At 37.6% G+C, this 20,666-nt stretch overlaps 1 protein-coding gene across 1 annotated transcript; it reads right to left on the bottom strand.

Annotated features, from left to right (window-relative positions):
* Positions 1 to 202: 202 nt before the first annotated feature.
* Positions 203 to 20,384, bottom strand: LOC117435133 (vesicular glutamate transporter 2). Its single transcript, XM_034058098.3, has 12 exons — positions 19,412 to 20,384; positions 16,913 to 17,168; positions 16,135 to 16,253; positions 12,070 to 12,184; positions 9,796 to 9,883; positions 9,263 to 9,349; positions 8,702 to 8,844; positions 6,963 to 7,112; positions 5,900 to 6,032; positions 5,361 to 5,471; positions 4,159 to 4,286; positions 203 to 3,750 (listed from the first exon to the last, which is right to left on the bottom strand). Exons 1-12 carry the CDS (start codon positions 19,495 to 19,497, stop codon positions 3,418 to 3,420), a joined length of 1,749 nt encoding a protein of 582 aa, XP_033913989.1. The 5' UTR covers positions 19,498 to 20,384; the 3' UTR covers positions 203 to 3,417.
* Between the last annotated feature and the right edge of the window lie 282 nt (positions 20,385 to 20,666).

Here is a 20,666-nt window from a genome sequence, read left to right as displayed (position 1 = left end):
TAGCTCGAAGCTGAATCTGTTTATGCATTCCACATTTTCAAGAATGGACAAACCATAGCTCGAAGCTAAATCTGTTTATGAACAACTGTTTTAAGTATTATGAAGTGAATTAGCCTACATGTATTAGTCTTTAAGGGTTGTCAATTACATGCACACTTCTACAAATCTGTTTCTACAGTACCTAAAAAAAGAAGGGGAAGGCTTGTTAAAAACTTGTTTATTTGTTAATCACATTGACTGACATTAGCTATTCCATATGAAACTTTACGCAGTGTACTTTTGTAAATACCACGAATACGGGCCCCGTTTCATCTCCAGTAATGCAGTATTATCAATACTCACTAGAAACCTGACATCAAACAAATAGTTTTCAAACTCTGCGGGCATATTCCAGCAATGCAGTTTTCCAAGACAACACAGCACATTCATCTGTTTTATTATTATTATTATTATTATTATTTTTCAAATAGCATTCGTAAATCTTTTTTTTTTTTCATAATACTCAACTTTTTTTTAACCCATTTACTTATTTCCTAGCAGTACAGAAAATGTGCTCTTCGTAAACCGTCACACAGTAACATGCTGTCGTATGTTTGCTAAAGCAGGAAGTTTGGTCACTGCATTGAAGAGGAAACTAGACAAATTCATAAATATGTACCTTTATACTGGCTTAATGAAAGCATATAATTTTGAATGGAATATGTGAAGTATTGTTGTACACAAATATGAATGGAACCTATGAGTTCTAAATTATACTCCATCCACACCAAATTCTACCTGTGTCATCAATGTTATTATTATTAGCCCATTTTTCATGCATGCGTTGATTCAGAAGCGTTAATACCTACACCATAGCAGTTGGGTTTCATAACACCGACTTTGGGATTACGTTACTTGGGTCCTGTATTTAACAAGAAATTCTTCATCTCAGTTAAAGCTCACAATACAGTGAAACAAAATAAGGAAATACATCAATTATAGAATCCATGTTATAAAACAGTTTAATAGTGTAGGCACCTTTCTTACTGCAGTACAAGTCGTGGGTCCAGTTTCGTTTGTTTCTCAAGCAAGTCTTCGCGCTTCATTCAAATGTCGTCAGCACTGACAATGACTTCTCTGAGTAGCTTTCAAATGTTCTTAATTCTTACTCTGATTGGCAGTAATGGTAACAAGGCTAACCATAGATTGGATAATGCTTTGTCAGGTGGATTTTTCTGGTGTACTATCACCTAGTAACTGAAGACATGGTATTCTGGTAGATGTAGTTTTTAGTGGATATTTTAGGGGAGGTGGACAAATTTCAGGGGTGGCGCCTGCCACCCCCAGCCTCCCCCTGGCGTCACCACTGTGGGGCAAGGAGCTGAAATGGCAGACAGCCTGCTGGTGAGCAGCTTTTCAGGAACAACCCGTACAATTTACTGGAGCTCATCGCTCCAAAGTAGAATGCCCTACTTGGATCAATCAAATTTGTATCTGGTGAACTGAACTGTTCAACAAATTGACCGTCATGTTCGCTGTGATCTCCAGACCTACATGAGTCTTATTTTCAATAGTCTTTACTCAAAAGCTCTTTAAATTATAGCAATCAAAGGTATATTCACAATTTACAGAGCAGAAGCACATCGGCGATCACCATGGCAAAAGAAGCATGTTGTTATTTTGGGATAAAAGTTTGTTTCATTTTCTGGTTATTGTTTGGCGGTCCATTAGACATGTGCAAGAAGCTGAAGCCAGAATATGGGAACCATACCGAATTGCATTTAAGGCGCATTCGAGAATGATCCCAAACACTCATTATTGGGGACTGTACAGTTGACTGCTTTGGGTCCCAGGTTAAGATTGTGTGACTTGTGTTATAGCATCATATGTGAAAAAGGCCTGGGTTGAAACATTTTATTATACGCAGAACAATACACTTTCCATTCCAATGCATTGACTGAATTATATTTGATTGGAAACTGTGCCTAAGGGAAGGGCACATTGATGTTATTGTTTAACACGATGTGATATCGAAAGAGTTTCCCCATGGCAGCAATCCACACAGAAAAGGAAAAAAGTTCCAGTCGACATTTACTGGGTCTCTCTCTCTCTCTCTCTCTCTCTCTCTCTCTCTCTCTCTTTCTCTCTCTCTCTCTCTCTCTCTCTCTCTCTTTAACATTGGTGGGTTATCCAGGAGGGAGCTGCTAGATTTAGCAGATTCACTTTTAATTATAAAAGGACAGACAAAGCATTTTATTAACACTTTTGACAGCTACAAAGGTGACATAGTCCACACCTCTCCAATAAACACAGCAAAAACACCCACACTTTACATCACTTTGAGGCACGAAGCAAGGAAGGAACCTTTTTTAGTTCTGAAAACAATCCTCAAGTCATCACAATGCAAAACTCCATAAACACTAATTCATAGTATTCATATATGATTATTATTATTTTAAACACAACCCCCAAAACATCAACATTAGGCTACATTGTTACATATATTTCAAAAGATGGGATGACACCAATCATTACCATGGGTTTATTGCTTGGTACACCAAATGCTGCAAGTCTGTTAAATGCAGTATGAAAACAGGTGCTGAAGCTGAAGTGGTTTTTTTCTGATGGTCCTCCTAGAATCCTACTCTTGGTGTTACCTTTGGTTTATTGTGCAAACTGATGCTAGTAAGTGCTTGGCTCACTAAATTATTGACCCATATGCATTCAATGGAAGTCAAGATGATGAACCTATATGTCGATGTTGCTCGAGGCTTCCAAAGCCAAACATGTGTGTAAACGTAACGTCTTTTACGAAAGTGTGCTTTGTAAATCTGAGTAAAATCCTTCAATTCACATTGTTCGCCGTACTCCTCCCAACACTTTTGGGCAGGATTACCCGCTCTGTTATCTACATTTTGATAATTGTAAACACACAAATATGAAGGACTTGTTTTGGCAGACAAATCCTTGAAACAGTTGAGGCTCTCTAGAAAGCGAAATAGTGTTTTTTTGCCATCTATGACATGTAAAACACAGCACAGAGGAAGGCCAAGACATTGCTAATAGGTGTATTAAATAATACATTTAAAAATGCTTTGTTTTTTCTCTTCGTTTGATACGAAAACGGTCAGTGGTATAACCGGATACTGGCTCATAAAGTGAGGATTAGTTGCCAAATACAGATTTGGTAATCAAACCATACATCAGTCCTTCTAACATGGGTAAGCCTAAATGGAGGTGATAATGAGTCACAATTTTATACAGAGTGCACTTAAATTAATATATTCATTTATACACTACAACCCGCCGTTTTGATATGTGTTTTACAATATATACTGTATATATACATTTTTTTACACCACTTTTTTTTTCTGCAAACAACCACAATGGAATTTCGTCACGAACACTACAAATAAAATCAGCTGCATCCTGTTTCTGTTATGAGTAGTCCTCCTCTTGCTTGTAACGGTGAGCATCCTGTCCTTCTTGCACATACTCCTCTTTCTTTTCCCAGCCATCGGGCCACCCTCCATTGAGCTGAGTTGTAGCACCGTAGGTCTTGGCCACCCCCAGGTTGCTGTAGCCCTGAGTAATGTCCCCAGTCTCTTCTGCCAGCTCATCCTCGTTGATGAAGCCGCACTTCTCCTCGCTCGTTTGCTCGGGGTCTGCCCACGGCTGCTTCTCTCCCGAAGCGAAGATCCCATAGAATATGACTCCTCCGTAGTGGACCAGCGCAGCAATTAAGAAGACGTACTGCCACTCCTCTCGAGTCTGTGGACAAGAACACCAGTTTATTAGCAAGCCGTGGTTCACCCGACATCACCCGGCAGAAACTTCACACACATAAAATCAGCAAACCAACTCTTGTGTTTCAAGTGTGATCATTTAGACTGGAGTTCTATACCGATAAAAAAATAAGTTGTGTGGCTTATGTGATGAACTTAGTGCTGGTCCTCTCGTCTAAAGTTCATTACTCTTCAAAAATAGCAACTTGAGGAAGGTTGCAGGTGGATTGCAGTTTGAATTGGTTCAATAACATTTTGTTTGATATTTAAACTGGAAGCCTTTTAAATATCGGCTGTTATGAAGGTGATTGTCGCAGTGTGCATGCATCCTGTATCACAGTCTATTAGTCTAGTGAACCCCTCGCATTCTTCGTTGGTAGAAACGGTATGGCACCTTGTGCTTCGTCATTGCCCCAACTATCAGTGGGCACACCATTCCTGACAGCGTTCCCACTCCATTTGAGATGCCCATTAGGATGCTGGCATATCGCGGCGCGATGTCCAAGTGGTTGACATTGAACCCTATGGAAAGAAAAGGAAAATCATGCTTCTCTGGATACATGGGTTTGGGGATCACCTGTATGGTTCTGGTTTGAACAGAAGTAGTTCACACTTGGCAGAATCTTTATGGTTAGGATTTCAAACAAATAACCTTGAGGAAGCCTTGGCATGATACGGCGCAATATAAGTTGTTAATAGAGAGACAAAGAGAGAAAAAAAACAAGAGAGACTAAACTAAATTGAGTAAAAGTGTGTGTTTGTTTATACTTTACTTGACAAGACCGAGGGCCATGTTTTGATGCAATGTTTAATAAGATTAGTAAAAGTGTAACTTCATCTACTGTTCTAATTTCTGAGTAGCGTTTTGCTATTTTGTTATTATATCTTTTCAATTATTATTCCTTTCTAGAAAAAAAAATGTTGTTGCCTTTGTGCTTGCTTGAAATAAAATACCCTGAAATCCTCTTCTGTGCTTTCTCAGAAAAGCAACCAAAGCTTCCCATGAAGACCCTTTTAACTCACTGGGTCTGTGGTACCTGAGTGGTGCTGTTTTAAATTATTAAAGACCTGAAGAAGGCCAGCAATATGCAGTGACTGTAATGGGGTTCTCTCAAGGGTATGAAAATCGAACATGCACTGAAGCACATTACAATGCGGTACAAAGAATTCTCACTGGAGTACTTCATCTTTTTTATATATATATATTCCCTTTCATCATTCCATCTGTTAATGGAACACACATTTGTACGGCAACAATGTCACACTGCAGTTAATTTCAGTTGTAAAAAAGTACACATGCATTATGGAGACGCGATTGTTGTGGTTTACTTCAACCTGATTTTACACTTGTGCTGTGTTCAAATTCTGTCCCAGTTCTTGTTGGAGGATGGTGTGTATATCATGCCTGTGGACCACGTTATTGAACATTGACATGGAAGATTGTGTTAAAGTCCCCACTCTTTTCATTGCCTCCTCACCAGGTATGACCCATAGTCTTCTTGCAATGGCATTAACCTTCATTGCAATTAATGGCTCTGCAGACACTGGCATAAGCACAGCTGGTAATAAAGAAATTAGCAGGAAAGGGCTTCTTACCTGATATAGCAAACCCACTGAAGCCCACTGCAAGGACCAGGAATGAAATGGCAATGCCTTTACTATGAGAGTATCCAACCACAAGGAGAAACGTTGCTTCCAGTCCGAAACCTGCAGGCCATTAAACAGATTTTATTAGAACCCTGAAAAACATGGACTTCTGGATGAGCGTGTTGGTGTTTGAAGTGGGATCATCTAGTCTGACAGGAAGGTGGTAAATAATCTGTACTTGACACTCTTATCTCAGCATCTTCCAAAGAGTACACTGTGACAATAGTGTTAACCTTTTAAGGTATAAGGGACATGTATGTCCCACCAATAAAAATGATGCTAACTTTCTTATTTTACAATGAGATGGTGCACGAACCAGGGGTTTAAAATGTACTGTTTCCTCCTCGTGATACTTGAGTCACACTCAAATGCATATTAAAAAGAAACCGTTTGAACAACAAGCAGTCAATTCCTTGGGTACCTGAAGGGGTTAATTGAGAGGCCTTGTAGTATTATTTGGTGAGGTGCGACTGTGAGAAAGGTGTTACCTCCGCAGTTCATGATCTTCCTGACGGTGGTGGTTGAAAGGATGTTTTTGGTTCTGAGATAGTCTGCAATCTGTCCTCCGATGGGCACGATAATTGTCATGACGAGATGTGGCAGAGCTGAGAGCATGCCAACCTTAAACAGTAAAACAAAAACAAGTGATCATTCAGAAAAGATGGAAGTCAGGTTTCCACTGCTGAGAGGAGCTTGGATTTCAACAGGGACGGACGACAGAAAGAGAAAATGTTTAAGACGGCAGTGAATCTTGCAGCAAGTATCTGTCTTATTCTAAAGCCTTACCCCCCACCTCCTCACACCCATCCCAGTCTGAATTCTGAGAAGTGAATTGCCAGTCATTAAAAATGAATGGCAATGCATGTCACAGGTAGAGAATGGATCTGGATAGATTTATAACATTCACCTCTGTGCTAATTCACATTCTCTCCAATGGGGTATTTTATGCATAACTCTGCAGATCACAGCAATTAGGCTCTGCATTAGCATTTAAGAGACACGAGTATGTAATTATAGAAAGTCCTGATACACATAAATCTTGGAAGATGCAAATCACAGCAGCAGAGCTGTAGCTCAGATAGCAGATTAAACACTTCCCTGTGGTGCTCTGCACTGACAGGTCACAACAAATGAATGCAAATGCAAACAGAACGAGAGCCCCAGACACTGCCTGGCTCAGCTGCTTCACTGGTCATGAGTGTAAAGGGGAAATAAATTAAAGTGCAAAAAAAGGCATAGCCTTCATTTACATCTCGGGATGCATCTAATGTGAATTGAATATGTGCATCCTTTTATTCATTGTTATGCCAATAAATGTACACGCTATATATATATATATATATATATATATATATTATTTCACAGTTTGTCTTACATCTAAAAACATTATAACATTATTTCTGTCAACATGGTCTAACCATGAAATAACCAGATTTGTGAATAATCAAATCAACAAATAATGAAGGCACACTGCATTTATCTGTTCATTATATTGATCTCAGACTACTGCTTCCTTTAATTCCTGGCCAGCTTCACTTTCCCTGCACGTACCTTGCTGATTTCGAACCCGAAGACCTCCTCAAAGTAGGCAGGCTGACTGATTAGAAGCAAGTAGAAAGTCCAGCTTCTACAGAAGTTTGCAACAATGATTGCATAGACAGGCATGGAAGTAAAGAACTTCCTCCAAGGGGTCTTGTACTTCTGAAATGAAATGGGAATAATAATAAAATGTTATCTTGATCAAGGCACGGAGACACACCAATACCAGTGTGGTGCCAGGAATCTCTAACTTCTCTTTGCCTAATGGAACCAAGGCTCTTCTTATATTAATAATATATTAATATTATATTAATATAAAGAAATAAAAATGAAATACAAATATTCTAAACATTTACAAAAATATAGTTAAACAAAATACAGCTGTACCACACATACAACTACAGCTCTTGTTGAGCTCGTGCAGCTTCTTTTTTTAAGCACCCAAACAAAAAAACCTCTAGAAAGAACAACAACTATCCTTAAACGGGATATCTTTGGCAAATAATATTTTTAAAACCTTCTTTTTTTCCCCCTTCAACAGAACTAATTTAACTTTATTAAGTCGATGTAATCAGTAAAATTTATGGATTATAAATCAATTCCTAAATATATTTACAAAATATAACGATACAAGAGACAGCTGTACCGTTGGTCTATTAATTTTTGAACACCATTTGTTTGCACATCTTTTGGCAAACTGAGTACATTAATAACAACTGTCCTTCGTTGCGTGTGATGTCAGTAGCACGGCTCGGTTCTGCAGTGCAAAAACACCCCAGGCTCCCCTTAACCACACCGCGAGGGCTCGGTTGTACAGTGGAAAAGAGGTATTATATGCTGAAGCTGTAGTTGTACGAAATGCTCATGCAGTTCACAGCTATTCAGGGTGCAATGTGCATATCTTGCAATTATCAAAGTGTTCAGATGCAATGAGGGGAAAGGGTGCTTTTGTGTTTGTAAATGACTGCTTCAGCTCAGTGCAGTCTTGCACTGTGTCAGTGCACCTAATGACATTGAAGGTATTTGTGTAAATGAATCCCCTGCTGGTTTGCATTGTTGTGGCAAAACTGACACAATCAGAACTCCATCAATCAACCAATTAACACCTGAAAAGCAGCAGCAGCAGCAGGATAGTCTTCCTTTTACAAGAGCACCGAGTTTAATGTGTGGCTGTTTCCACCCGCCCTACACCTCAGAGCCGCAGCAGCACTATGGCACAGACAGATTGTCATCAATCCATTACTTACCAACAGCATAGGAACGGACAGATGTATTTGATTATATGAATGTGGAACAATTTAAAAAACCTTTATGTTTTGGCTTGACAGATGTACTTCGCCTCATAAAATCTTGTTTAGTGGGAAACTGGGACCAAGAAGCAAATTATATGCCAGCTCGAAAAAAATAAGACAAGCACAATAGTGCTCAGTTGAAGCTTAATTAACAATTGAAATTATTCTGAACAGCTGACCCTGTTTCCTGCCTCATGAGAATTTAGGACAAGAGGAAACCAAAAAGTGAGTGAAGAAGTGCAAGCAAGGATATGATTAACTTCACATCTTATTAATATGTATATTCTACTGATGATTTATTAACAGTTATAACCAGGACATGCATGTTATATTCAAAAACCTTTTACTGCCACCTTCATTGGTTTCCATGCAGGAGAATGCGTGAGATCAGATTGTAAGAAGGAATTCATGATTTCTGTTTTTGATTACCATCGTTCAGCGGTCACTTTTCAGACTTACATCTGCCGGTCCGAGGAGACCGGCGCTCTCTCCGATGCTCTCTTCGATGTAGGTGCGCTCCTCGGCCGTGATGGTGGGGTGGACAGCCGGACTCTCATAAGATACCAGGATCCAGAACATGTACCACAATATCCCGAAACAGCCTGTTAGCACAATCAGAGAAACAGCATGGGGGCTGGAGCTACAAGCGGGACTCAGGGTTACATTGTGAACGCATGACACAGCTGAGAAGAGCTTGAAAAAAAGCAGAGAGGGTTCCTCCATTTGATGAACCATGGGGGTAGAGGAAAGGGGTCTAGGGTGAGATGAGCCTGTAGTTTGTAAAAATACCCATTTTGATGATATTTGACCTAGACAGTAACATATGTATCATTTTAAGGATTTCCAACAAAAAAGTAATTGATGGAGACAAATGGTCGAACACCACCCCCACCCCCCCCACCCCCCCATCCCCTCATCCCCTCATCCCCTCACTTCAATTGGTATGACCCATAAGTAGCTGTTTATTCCAGGTCTCTCTGTCATACTTAACATGATAGAAACATTTGATGTTAAACATACCATAAACATAGAAGACAGAAGACCACCCATTATATTGCACTAAGATCCCAGCTAAAGGCATGGCTATCACAGCTCCTGCATATGAACCTGTCAAAAGAGAGGGGAGAGATGGTATATTAAGGGGCCAACATACACACCTTGGACCACGTTCATTTACATACATTGCAGTCTGGGGGTCTTTCAGATTTCAGAAATACTACAACTTAAATTCAATGGCAAACATTTCAACCAGAAGTCTTTTTTCAAGGTAATCAAAAAGACTTTGAGTCAAAATGTTTGTCATTGAATGTAAGTTTGTTTTAGTATGGTATTTCTAAGTTCAGCAATATTTTTTGCAGCTAGTGTAAAATGGAGCGCTTGTTCTCTTGCAACCTAGATTAATTCTTATGGGAGAAAGTTCCATGAGATAGAGCTCAAACAAAGCACTGGCCAAGAAACCTTAAAATCCCCCAATGGCTATTTAAATTGTGTCTAGAGTGTGAAATGGGGATTCCTCCTGTATTCATATATTTAAATCAAATGATTTTCTTTACCGCAGAAGGAAGTTGTAGCTAGTCTGCTTCTCTCCAATGGTGGAGCCCATTTACTCCATATTCCATGGCAGGCTGGATAGGTCACTCCCTGTAAAGAGAATCGGTCACAACCCCATGACAGCAAACCCAGTTCATAGTCCTTACCGCTAAAGCGAAAAGTTTAGAATAACTGAAAGCATGAAAATGAAAGGCAAACGTCTTACATTGAAGAAATCAAGAAAAAAAAGCCTTCCTTCCGGTTCAAGGATTCTTTTAGTGTTTCTAAATTTAGCACTCCTGAGTTTAATAGTTATGAAAATGGAAAAAAACAGCTTTAAAATCCCCAAAACCCTCTTCTGGAAGCCACATTGCAATGAATGATCATCCAGGTTCATTCAGGTATCAGAATGCAGATTAGTGAATGAAACATGCTCATTACTGGTTGAATGAGTGCACAAGAATTGAATCACAACACTGTATTGTACAGTACTAATTGGGGTTAGTTTTCTGGTTATCAGTGTCGCCAGTAATTTCCCATTTTGAGCATTAGTTTCAAATTAGATACAAATCTACTGTTTTACTGCAAAAAGCCTGGCTCCTACATTTTTTTAGTGAGTGGTGGAGAGCAGTTTGCATTTACAGATATAAATGAATATATACGGAAGACTCCATATTTTGCTTTGCCAATCAAGAGAATGCTACACAGATTGGTTTTAATAGCATTCCATGGAAGCTCTGAGGCTGCTTGAGATTCAGTGTGACCCCCAGACAAGATTGAATTACAATGACACTGTTCCTGTAAATTAGGTTTTATTTAAGATTAATGGGTTCAATTGGAGATTCGCAGCACATTTAAACAGATCAGTTAGTTATTAGGTAAGAAGAGATTTTTCTATTAAATTTTCATTATGTGTTAATTGCCAGATAATCGAACTATTGACAACTGTGAATTGCTAAGGTTTGTTTTGCAAACCATTGTTTACAATGTGACATGAATTCCCTGTTTGAGGGTCAGTTAAAGAAGGTTTGTAAAAACGAATCCTTTCTCATCTGTATCAGAACATTCTCTAGCTTTTTAGGGAATGTTTGGAAACATTTTCATCATGGATCTTCCTATAATTGGGAATTGGAGTCGGTTTTATCATCTTAAATGGAGCTTTGTGTCAGACATCCTGTTTTGTTAGTGGAAGGATTTAGAAATTGCACAAAAAGTAAAACTGAATGGAGTTCTATCCCTCAGTGCTTACTCAGTTAAATTTCACTAAAACACACATAAATCTGCTACACTGACGAATAGCACACAACTTTGCAACCCCAGGCTGACCTGCCACGCAGCCTGGTTCTGCCCTGGGCTTGCCAAGGTGCAGGCAGAGAGTCAGTGGAAACATACCACACAGTGAGGGCTTTTCAATCCAACCCTTTCCACTACTCTCCAATCCAGTCCCTAATCGCTGGTAATCTACAAAACCTGTGGGTTTCACCTGCATGTTCCAATGGATGGGAAAATGAGGATTTCATTATCCCCTAAGCACATTTATTGAATAAATGGCAGCTAAGCACCATCTTCACTTCGACAATGACTATTTTTTTTTCTGTACGTACTTTTAAAGCAATTGCATTTTAATTATAAATGCAGGGGGGGAATGAAAAATGTTTTGTGGTTTTTGTAAAATTGTTCTTGTATTTTTAGTCAAGGGGATCATAATGTCATGTTGCTTCTGCGTCATTTTTTCGCCTGTTTATTTTGTATTCTTGCAAAAGTCTATTTTGTTGACTGATGCTCATGGCGCTTGTATTAAAAACGCATCACAGAGTAATTAAAAAGGATTCCAACTTGATCACACATTTAACATTTAGCAGGTGTCAGCAGAGATGGCAACCCAGTCCCTCACAATATCAATCTCTGTTGAGAATACAAAGCAGACAGCTATGTCCTGCAGCATTGATTTAATATAGGTATTATACAAGTGAGTTGTGTAAATTAGTGCTGCAAAGGGCACCTCTCTCGTTTAGATTTGATATTTGCCAATGCTAAATCCACCAAGATCCTGTGATAGCCTGCCAAATGTAAACTGTGCTGCAGGAAATCTGGGATTAGTGTGGTAAATTGCATTGTAAAGCCTGGTCTTTGGGGAAACTGGAGGAGATGGCTGTGCATAAAGAAACGTTTTACCACAAGCAGAAAAGAAGTTCTAGCATTTCTGTTATCGTGGCTAAAATCTCTTGCACTTTAAAGAGGCTGAATATTGTAAATGCATATCAATAATGAGAAAGTATCGAGGGATCTCCACTCACCTCGACAAGCCCCTGTAATATCCTGACGAAGATCACTAACCCGTAGTGCACCCGCGCCGCAGAGGGGATGAGCATGTTCAGAATGGAGGTGAAGAAGATAGCGGCACCAAAAACTCTGCAAGAGGAAGGACATCATTCAAGCACCTGCAGTGACTGCCGCTGGAACAGCCAGGGGAAACGTGCACAGCAGATATGCCATTCCCCCATGTTCTCATCTTGCATTTTATTATCGTTGATCTTAGTTTACCACGACTGTACTCATTCCTTATCATACTTTTTTTGCATATCCTTTACCACGTGTTTACCATGGTGGTATGCTGCCGTTACGCTGTTGCAACATTTCAATGTGTTAGTTCCGTTGAATATAAGCATCAGGTATGATGCACAGCTCGGCTAATGGCCGGTGTACAGTATGCAGTCTAGTTAACAGATTTATTCGATTTCTGGATACTGGACTCTGTACTGTACACACGATTTCCTCTACATAAATAAGAAGAAGAAGAAGAAGAAGAAGAAGAAGAAGAAGAAGTAGTAACGGAATGGTTTTCAATTACATTAACGGTAGCTGAGTTTAGAATAAATAATCCCATCTTTTACCTATGAAATTTAAAGTAAATACATTTAATTTAATAAATTATACCGTATTTACTTATTTATTTATGTATTCATTATTCTTTATATATAGAAAGATGGGCAATAGCCCATACTAATGAACACAATTCAATTCACTGTAGTCGATGATCAAGTCCTAATGTTTTCAATAAAGGATATATAATGGTGTATATATATATATATATATATATATATATATATATATATATATATATATATATATATATATATATATATAATGGTCACTAACTAAAGGGGTGCAACGTTTTGTAATAATAATAATAATAATAATAATAATAATAATAATAATAATAATAAATACAGAATAGATCTAAAATGCCTACAAGACGGAGACCTATTGCGCAGTAATATGAAAACAAATTCAATGTTTAGTTAATTGTATTTTGTGTCATGAATAAACCATGTTATAAATTAAACATCAGTGGCAGACTCAAGGTGCACGCGCTGGAACCAGTGTAACCCTTTCAAAACCTTTAGAACACCTACTCAGGGCACAACAAGCGAGAGCTTCTCATCTCACACATGCATAATAATAATAATAATAATAATAATAATAATAATAATAATAATAACACAAATTATATTCTAGCAAACATATTACCGCCTAAACAAAACGAAGAATAGTTAATTCGGCCCTAAATCCATTGTATTTGCAATTGTATGATAATAATAATATGTGCTGCCTCTATTTATTGTATATTTCATATCTTATAAAAGGACTTTCAACAACAGAACCCTGCTATGTTACTAAAGCAGAGCTGGGATATATTTGCTGAAAGAATAAAGCCGGTTTGTGGTGTATGTACCTTTGCATTGTCTCCTCATTCACCTGCAGAATAAGTATTTTAAACAAATGAACAATCTTTTATCTAGAACGTGTGTTGTATTTATTTGTTACCATAATGACCAAGTCCATGTAGCCATTAAATTTGATTTTGGTATTTTTTATATAAATGACATGAACGGTAAGTGTTTTCGATGCTGGGAACTGAAATGCGCTCTCGGGCGGAAGGACGCATACCAACAAATAATTAAAAAAAACACCATTAAACACAGGCTATAGTCCGTCTCTTTAAATAGCACAGTGAAGTCCAGGGTTTCATTTAGTTTAGCACAGCTGCGGCTCCTTTATTTAACACCGGCGTTAAACCCCACGGTGCATCATTAAACATGAACACATTGCACTTGACATCATTATTCACAAATAGCACACGACCAACACGTGACTATATTGTTTAAAACGCAGCATTTCAACATTTATTAGGCCTGTTTGGTCACAATACTAAACAGACAAAATAAATAAATAAAATTTTAAAAAGACATTGTCAGTATGTATGTATAAGCCTACCTACCACGAATTCGAATTTCTGTGATACAGAACCTTATTAATTCATAATCGTATGACACAGCAAGCGTGCGCTCCGGTTTCATTCATTCTGACGTGTTAAGGCGTGAATAACCCTGAAAGTATACCCTGGGATTGGATTTACTTTAATGCGCAAGAAACCTCATAGCGTTGTTTTAGAACTTACCAATGTAACAAAACAACAAGTGCAGCGTTAAAGGTGGCCGGTGTTCTAGCACGAAATAGTTTCACACGCATGTATGGAACGGACAGGCGATACAGGCACAGTGGCGCAATAGTCAAATCAAATGATGACATATTTAAAACATATTTATCATCGCGTCTATTTGAACATTGTACTTCTATGAATTTACTCTTGAGACTCCACAAGTCCGCGTCTATTGGTCTAATTCCTTTATCATAAATATACTGAGCATCAAAAGAAACTTATCACTATTATAATACTTTTTTCGAAATAAAATAAGGTATATAAATGATGGACATTGACGAAATGTTTTTGCTTTCTTTTTAATCACTCGATCATTCCTCCTTGACCATGGCATGCTTGAGTGACTATGACTGAAGCATATGCACTTAATCACCTAATTAGTGAGACAGTTGATTGGACACTGGATATGTAGTGATTTCAGCTGTTGAATTGCAAGCTTGAATAAAAGCAATAAAGAAAATCACAGAAAAAAAAAAAAACAATATGCCACGACTGTCAAGAGAGCAGCGCCTTCGTGCAATCGGCATGTTGGAGGCTGGACTAGGGCAGTGTACTGTGGCTCGCCGTCTTGGGTGCTCACAGCCAGCAATTTCAAACATGGCGAGACGGTATAACCAGACACTCTGTCAATGACAGGCCACGAGGTGGGAGACGTGTGGCTTCTAGGTCTCGTAGACACTGAACAGGCACATGCTATATATATATATATATATATATATATATATATATATATATATATATATATATATATATATATGCGTGTGCGTGTTTGTGTGTGTTAGCTCAAAGAGCCACTGTATTATTGCCTCATTCTTATTGTAATAAATGCTACCGCTCCCTCTTCACTTTTGCGCATGGCCTAATTCTGGGTTTGTAGTTCGCTTGGTATATTTCCACTTCTCCTGTTGAGGTGTCCGTTTTGCCCCCCATGCCTCAAACGCGTGTGGCACTAGGACCCAGCGTCTTTGCCTCCGCGTTTCCGCTGCAGTAAATCTGGATCCGACTCTACCTCTCTGGGGATCTAATTAACAGGTGGAAGAAAGCCCTCGGGGTTCTGTGAGCGGCCTCGCCTCCACCTGCACACGCTACTGCCCGAGCCTGCACCAGCTCTGTCAATAGACGGGGATTTGGTGTTGTGTGGCGCCGACAATGCTGGTAAAATAATACCTTCATTGAATTTGGGCTTTGTTTCCTTTCATTCGTCACAATGGCAAAACTTAACTTAAACAAACTATGTAAAATATTAATGTTTTAATACCAATATATATATATATATATATATATATATATATATATATATATATATATATATATATATATATAATATATATATATATATATATATATATATATATATTGTAATACATATTACAATATATATATATAGACTACACTATAAAACAGTTGAAAGCGATTGGGTAAGGTACATGTATTTCGTGGTTTCGTGGTAATTCAGTCTGGTATTCAATAGTATAGAAACAAAGGAAAAACAAACTACCAACCACTTTAGATTTTTTTTATATAAATTATTAAACCACAAATTAAAAAAAAAAACAAAAAAAAACGTGGTTTTGTGTATGCACAGTTAATTATTAGGCCTATATATGACATGAAAACAAACTGCATGAAACATACGAAATCCCTGCACACAAATGAAAAGGCAGTTACATCATCTTCACCAATCCGTGATTACAGTAGCGCTGCACTTTGTCACAAGGTCACACCGCATCGTACAGTCTCATCCAGGAATGTTCGGATGCTGGCAGAGATCGGCGCGCGGGGGTCACCCTTGCGCGTACAGCGCAGTGAACACAGAGTTTCATTAGGAGAGCTTGCGGGCTGTGAAGTTATTTATTACCTGTTTGCTGCCAGTCTGGATGATATGTACCCTCCGGGGATCTGAGTGACAATATACCCCCAGAAAAAGGATCCGTGAATCATCCCGACTATCTCCGGGTCCCAGTTAAACTTTGCTTTCTTCGGGGATAATAATAATAATAATAATAATAATAATAATAATAATAATAATAATAATAATAATAATAATAATAATAATAATAAAAAAACAAAACATATGTGCAGCAGTTTTTTGTTTTATCAAAATAAACCTTTCAGTATGTGTTTACTTTCACACTGCAATGCTTATATTGGAAACTACTGTGTCGTTGTTATCCGTGCTTCTAAATCAAGCCTATGCATTTGTATACGGTTAAAATAATACTAAAATGTTGCAAAAATCAATTGCTAAGACTTTTGTTCAATTCTTGAATAATATTCCAAATAACAATAACATTAAAAATGGTAGGCCACTTGGGCTATGGCATATATCTATTTTTAAATATCCATTTACTGTATAGATCGGCCTGCATAACATAGATTAATGCACATACATCATAAAGTCTCGAAGTTAGTACATTGGGTTTTCTTAAATAACAATTATGAATTTTTACTGAATGTAATAAAAAAAAACACACATTTCAGATATTTTGATATTTGTCGTAAAATAAATACGCACACATCAAAAAAGTTGCCTACTTTGAAGGCAGGGCTACACTGTGAGATGTAATGCATCCTTCAACAATAGTATATAATCGGAAGCAGTGTGTGTAATGCAAGGTGTCGTGATGGGGGCGCACCTCTGTGATGAGTATCTTATCTCCTTGGTGGATCGTGCTGTTGTTGACCATGCCCACTATCGCCACTCCCAAGTTGCAGCGGATTCCAAAGGATATGCAGAACCCTAGTCCGCTCATGATCGCGATGATGTACCGGCGGGGCAACCCAAAGCAGGTGCAGTCGCACAGAGGCGCTTTCTTCTCCTTCTTTTCCTGAGGACGGCCATCTTCCGTCAGTTCTATCACCTCCCCAGTTTTCTGTTTCTTTTCCAAAACCCTGCATGCAAATGAAAGAATCACATTAAAAGAAGTTGTCTTGGTGGTTGTAAGTCTTGGAAAGTAATTTTCCTCTGTCGGCGTTCTGTGTAGAACCCATAGAGTACAGTTTGCAATTGTAACATTTGCAATGTGTTTTTCTAATTCCCCCCCAAAAATTGTGCAAACTCAGAAAAGGTGTGGTTTTGTGAACACGGCCCACAATTCAGTCCAGATTGATATCTCTCTTTCTGATTGTAAAATTCCACTGAAATCTCGTAACTCAATGGGTGTTTATTTGGGATTTTTTGTTTGTTTTAAAGAAAAAAACACACACACATAGTGGTAGCTTAATTTAGTCCGAAAATCAATTTAATTCTTTATTATTTTATGTGATTCAAAAATATTGAAAGGAATCGGTCAGCAGCATTTCTAGTAATATCCCATTTCACGTCACGTTGCAGCAGAATAAACGTGCCTTCACAATATCATCACAATATCATCATTCCATACAGACTAAACTTCAAATGTGTGTGTGTGTGTGTGTGTATATATATATATATATATATATATATATATATATATATATATATATATATATATATATATATATATATAAATATATATATATTTGTTCTGTAAGATTCTCAGTTAATATGATTGTTCTCTCCGATCAGTCTTTGTGACCCACTGCGGCAAAATTATTTAAATGCAAAAGGTTGTATATTTTTGTAAATTGTGTTTTAATGTTTAAAAAAATATATTAAACAGAAAAAACTGAATTAGAAATTCAAGAAGGTCACGATCACGATATGGATTTGATTTTATAATACGTGGCAATTCACAGACAGTGTAGCCGGATATTCGTAAGGCGTGATGTAGGAAAATGTTATATATCGTTATAAGATACATTAAATTCATAGCTATAAGGTATACATTTATATATAGCTCAGATTCTTCTCGGTTTTTTAAAGAACTATATATAGAAAACGAAAAACTTTGTTTCTAATTGTATTATGTTTATAATAAAAATAAAAGAATAAAGCACTGAAAGAGAACAAATTGTTTTAAAATGTGAAATTGAATTACAATTTACAGGAATAAAATATATTCTTAATGCTGCCATTTACAACAGGTAAAATTAAATGAACAAATATTCGTGAATACAAAAACGTTTTACTAAAAAAGAAAAAAAAGAAAAAAGAAAACACCAGATTGGACTTTATTTCACAAAACAATAAAATGACATGATAACATCAAAAATACCCATTCATATCAGAATCGGATGAACATTGTGAGAGTGGTTCTTGGTTCTTCTGTTAGAAACGCAAATAAAATACTATGTGTTAAAAAAAAAGACAAAAGACCACGGGAACCGAAAACATAGTAACCAACATGGTGCATCGGAATGCAAAATGCCTGGACTGGATTATCAATGATTTCAAATGCAATGCAGCATTTAAAGGTATAAACGCTCGCATTTATATGCATTATGAAAAATACACGAGTCCTTAAGGGGTGTTTGAACTGCATTGTAGTTTTCTTGTGTGTCTGTCTTAAACGATGCAGCTAATCGGATTGATGTTAAAATTGATTATTATTATTATTATTATTATTATTATTATTATTATTATTATTATTATTACAATAATAATAATAATAATAATAATAATAATAATAATAATAATAATAATAATAATAATAATAATAATAATAATACATAAAACAAAGATACGTCGTTGCATTTTCCATCACAATAAATCGACCTGTTTCGGCTCATGTGCTACACAATGCAGAAGAGACCCGAGGCTCAGGGGCTGGAATTTCGATTTAGAATTAATTATTTATACCTTTCCAGACTGCATTCCAAACTGGGAAATAGCTTCTGGGAATTTCCAGATCGAACACAGCACTAATTATACATTCCCTGTCTACAATACCGCAACAATCAAATTCAACAAAACTGGGCTGTGTGTAACAGACTGAGATGCCGCTCTGGTAAAACCGAAACACCGGAACACGATTACATCAGAGATCTACAAAATCAAGTGCGGGTGTATATATAACCACCCTATTCCTTACAATAAACACCGAAATCGTGTTTTTTTCAGTGAATTATCAAGCATTAATACTTGGAAAATAAATACGATTCATACATTGTCTTATGAAAGGGACGTTGATCAAAATCTCAGGAGCTGAATTACAATTGCCAGTAGTTTAGCGAGACAGAATAACGCCCAGGTTTAGATAGCAGTTTTTCCTTACCTGTGAAGAGTTCTGAGTGATTTTCCAGCAACATTTTTCAGACCCTCCTTGCCAGGGGTGAAAACTCGTTCTTTTATGGTATCCATTCCAATTGATGATGTTGATATTTTTTTGTTAAATTACCATATTATGGTGAAGTACAAATGCACATACGAATTTTAAGCAATTTTTTTTGAAGCAATATTATAACTAGGTTACCAATGGCTTCCCAAAAATAGAGAACAAGTTATCACGCCTACACTCGCGGAAGAAAAAAAGGCAAGGGTCTTCTGACACGACGTTCACACACCGAATTAGAAAGAAGTCTTCAGTGCTTTACTTGATTCGCTCAACGCAAATGTAGACGGGGCCATTGTGCTGGGAGACGCTCCTTTTGTAAAGATGGTAGGGGGAAATAAAAAATAAAAACGTTCCCAAGTTGTAATTGATTTAAGCAAAACGTTGCTGTATTGTTCACATCACCATCACAGACCCAGTCCTGGAGTTAAGTCGGTTTTAGCCTTTGATCAAAACACGCTTTGACACTTTGACAGAACTTAGTGCAATCTGAACGGGCAGCACCTTGGACAGAGCAAACAGGCTTCAGCGGGGTCTTGCCAATTCGTTCAATTCTCTTCTCTACCGGGAAGCGCACGTTCACGATTTCAGCACCTGGACAGCTCCATCAGCCGCTGTTCGACCCGTAGAACCTGGACTTGACCAAGGCCGTTTGTAGCGTTAGATGTCAGCTTAATTCCGTTTCATAGCCCGGGAAGCAGCACAGTTTATCGGCTGCGGGTGCTTCAAGAGCTGGATGTTGTCTTAGTTGCCAACTTTCCAGGTCTATCTGTGTAGATCAAAGCGCCGAATCCCCTTCTCGTCTCCAAGGCGCGGGTGCTATGGAAACCGGATGAGGGATGAGACTTTCTCTTCCCAGGTTCCCAGAGAGGAGAGTGTCAACACCGCTGCGCCAGAGAGGGAGTTTATTAAAAATGGACAAGTTTCACACAGTACCCACGTCTACCCCCATCCCAGTCAAACCACAAACACTTTCATTCGTTGACGTAAAAAACAGATCCCGCCGTTGTCCGCAGTGCATAAAATAAAATGCATAATGGTTTTTTGCCTTTTCTTATCTTAAACAAATGGTAGAATATTTACAATAGAATTATATTTACAACTTCAAATAAGACAAATACCAAGTTTATATATATATATATATATATATATATATATATATATATATATATATATATATATATATATTAACTACTAC

The sequence above is a fragment of the Acipenser ruthenus genome, chromosome 28, assembly GCF_902713425.1.
Source record: "Acipenser ruthenus chromosome 28, fAciRut3.2 maternal haplotype, whole genome shotgun sequence".
NCBI classification, from domain to species: domain Eukaryota; kingdom Metazoa; phylum Chordata; class Actinopteri; order Acipenseriformes; family Acipenseridae; genus Acipenser; species Acipenser ruthenus.
Note: the sequence above shows the minus strand (reverse complement) of the source record. Positions and strands in the feature narration are given on the sequence as shown.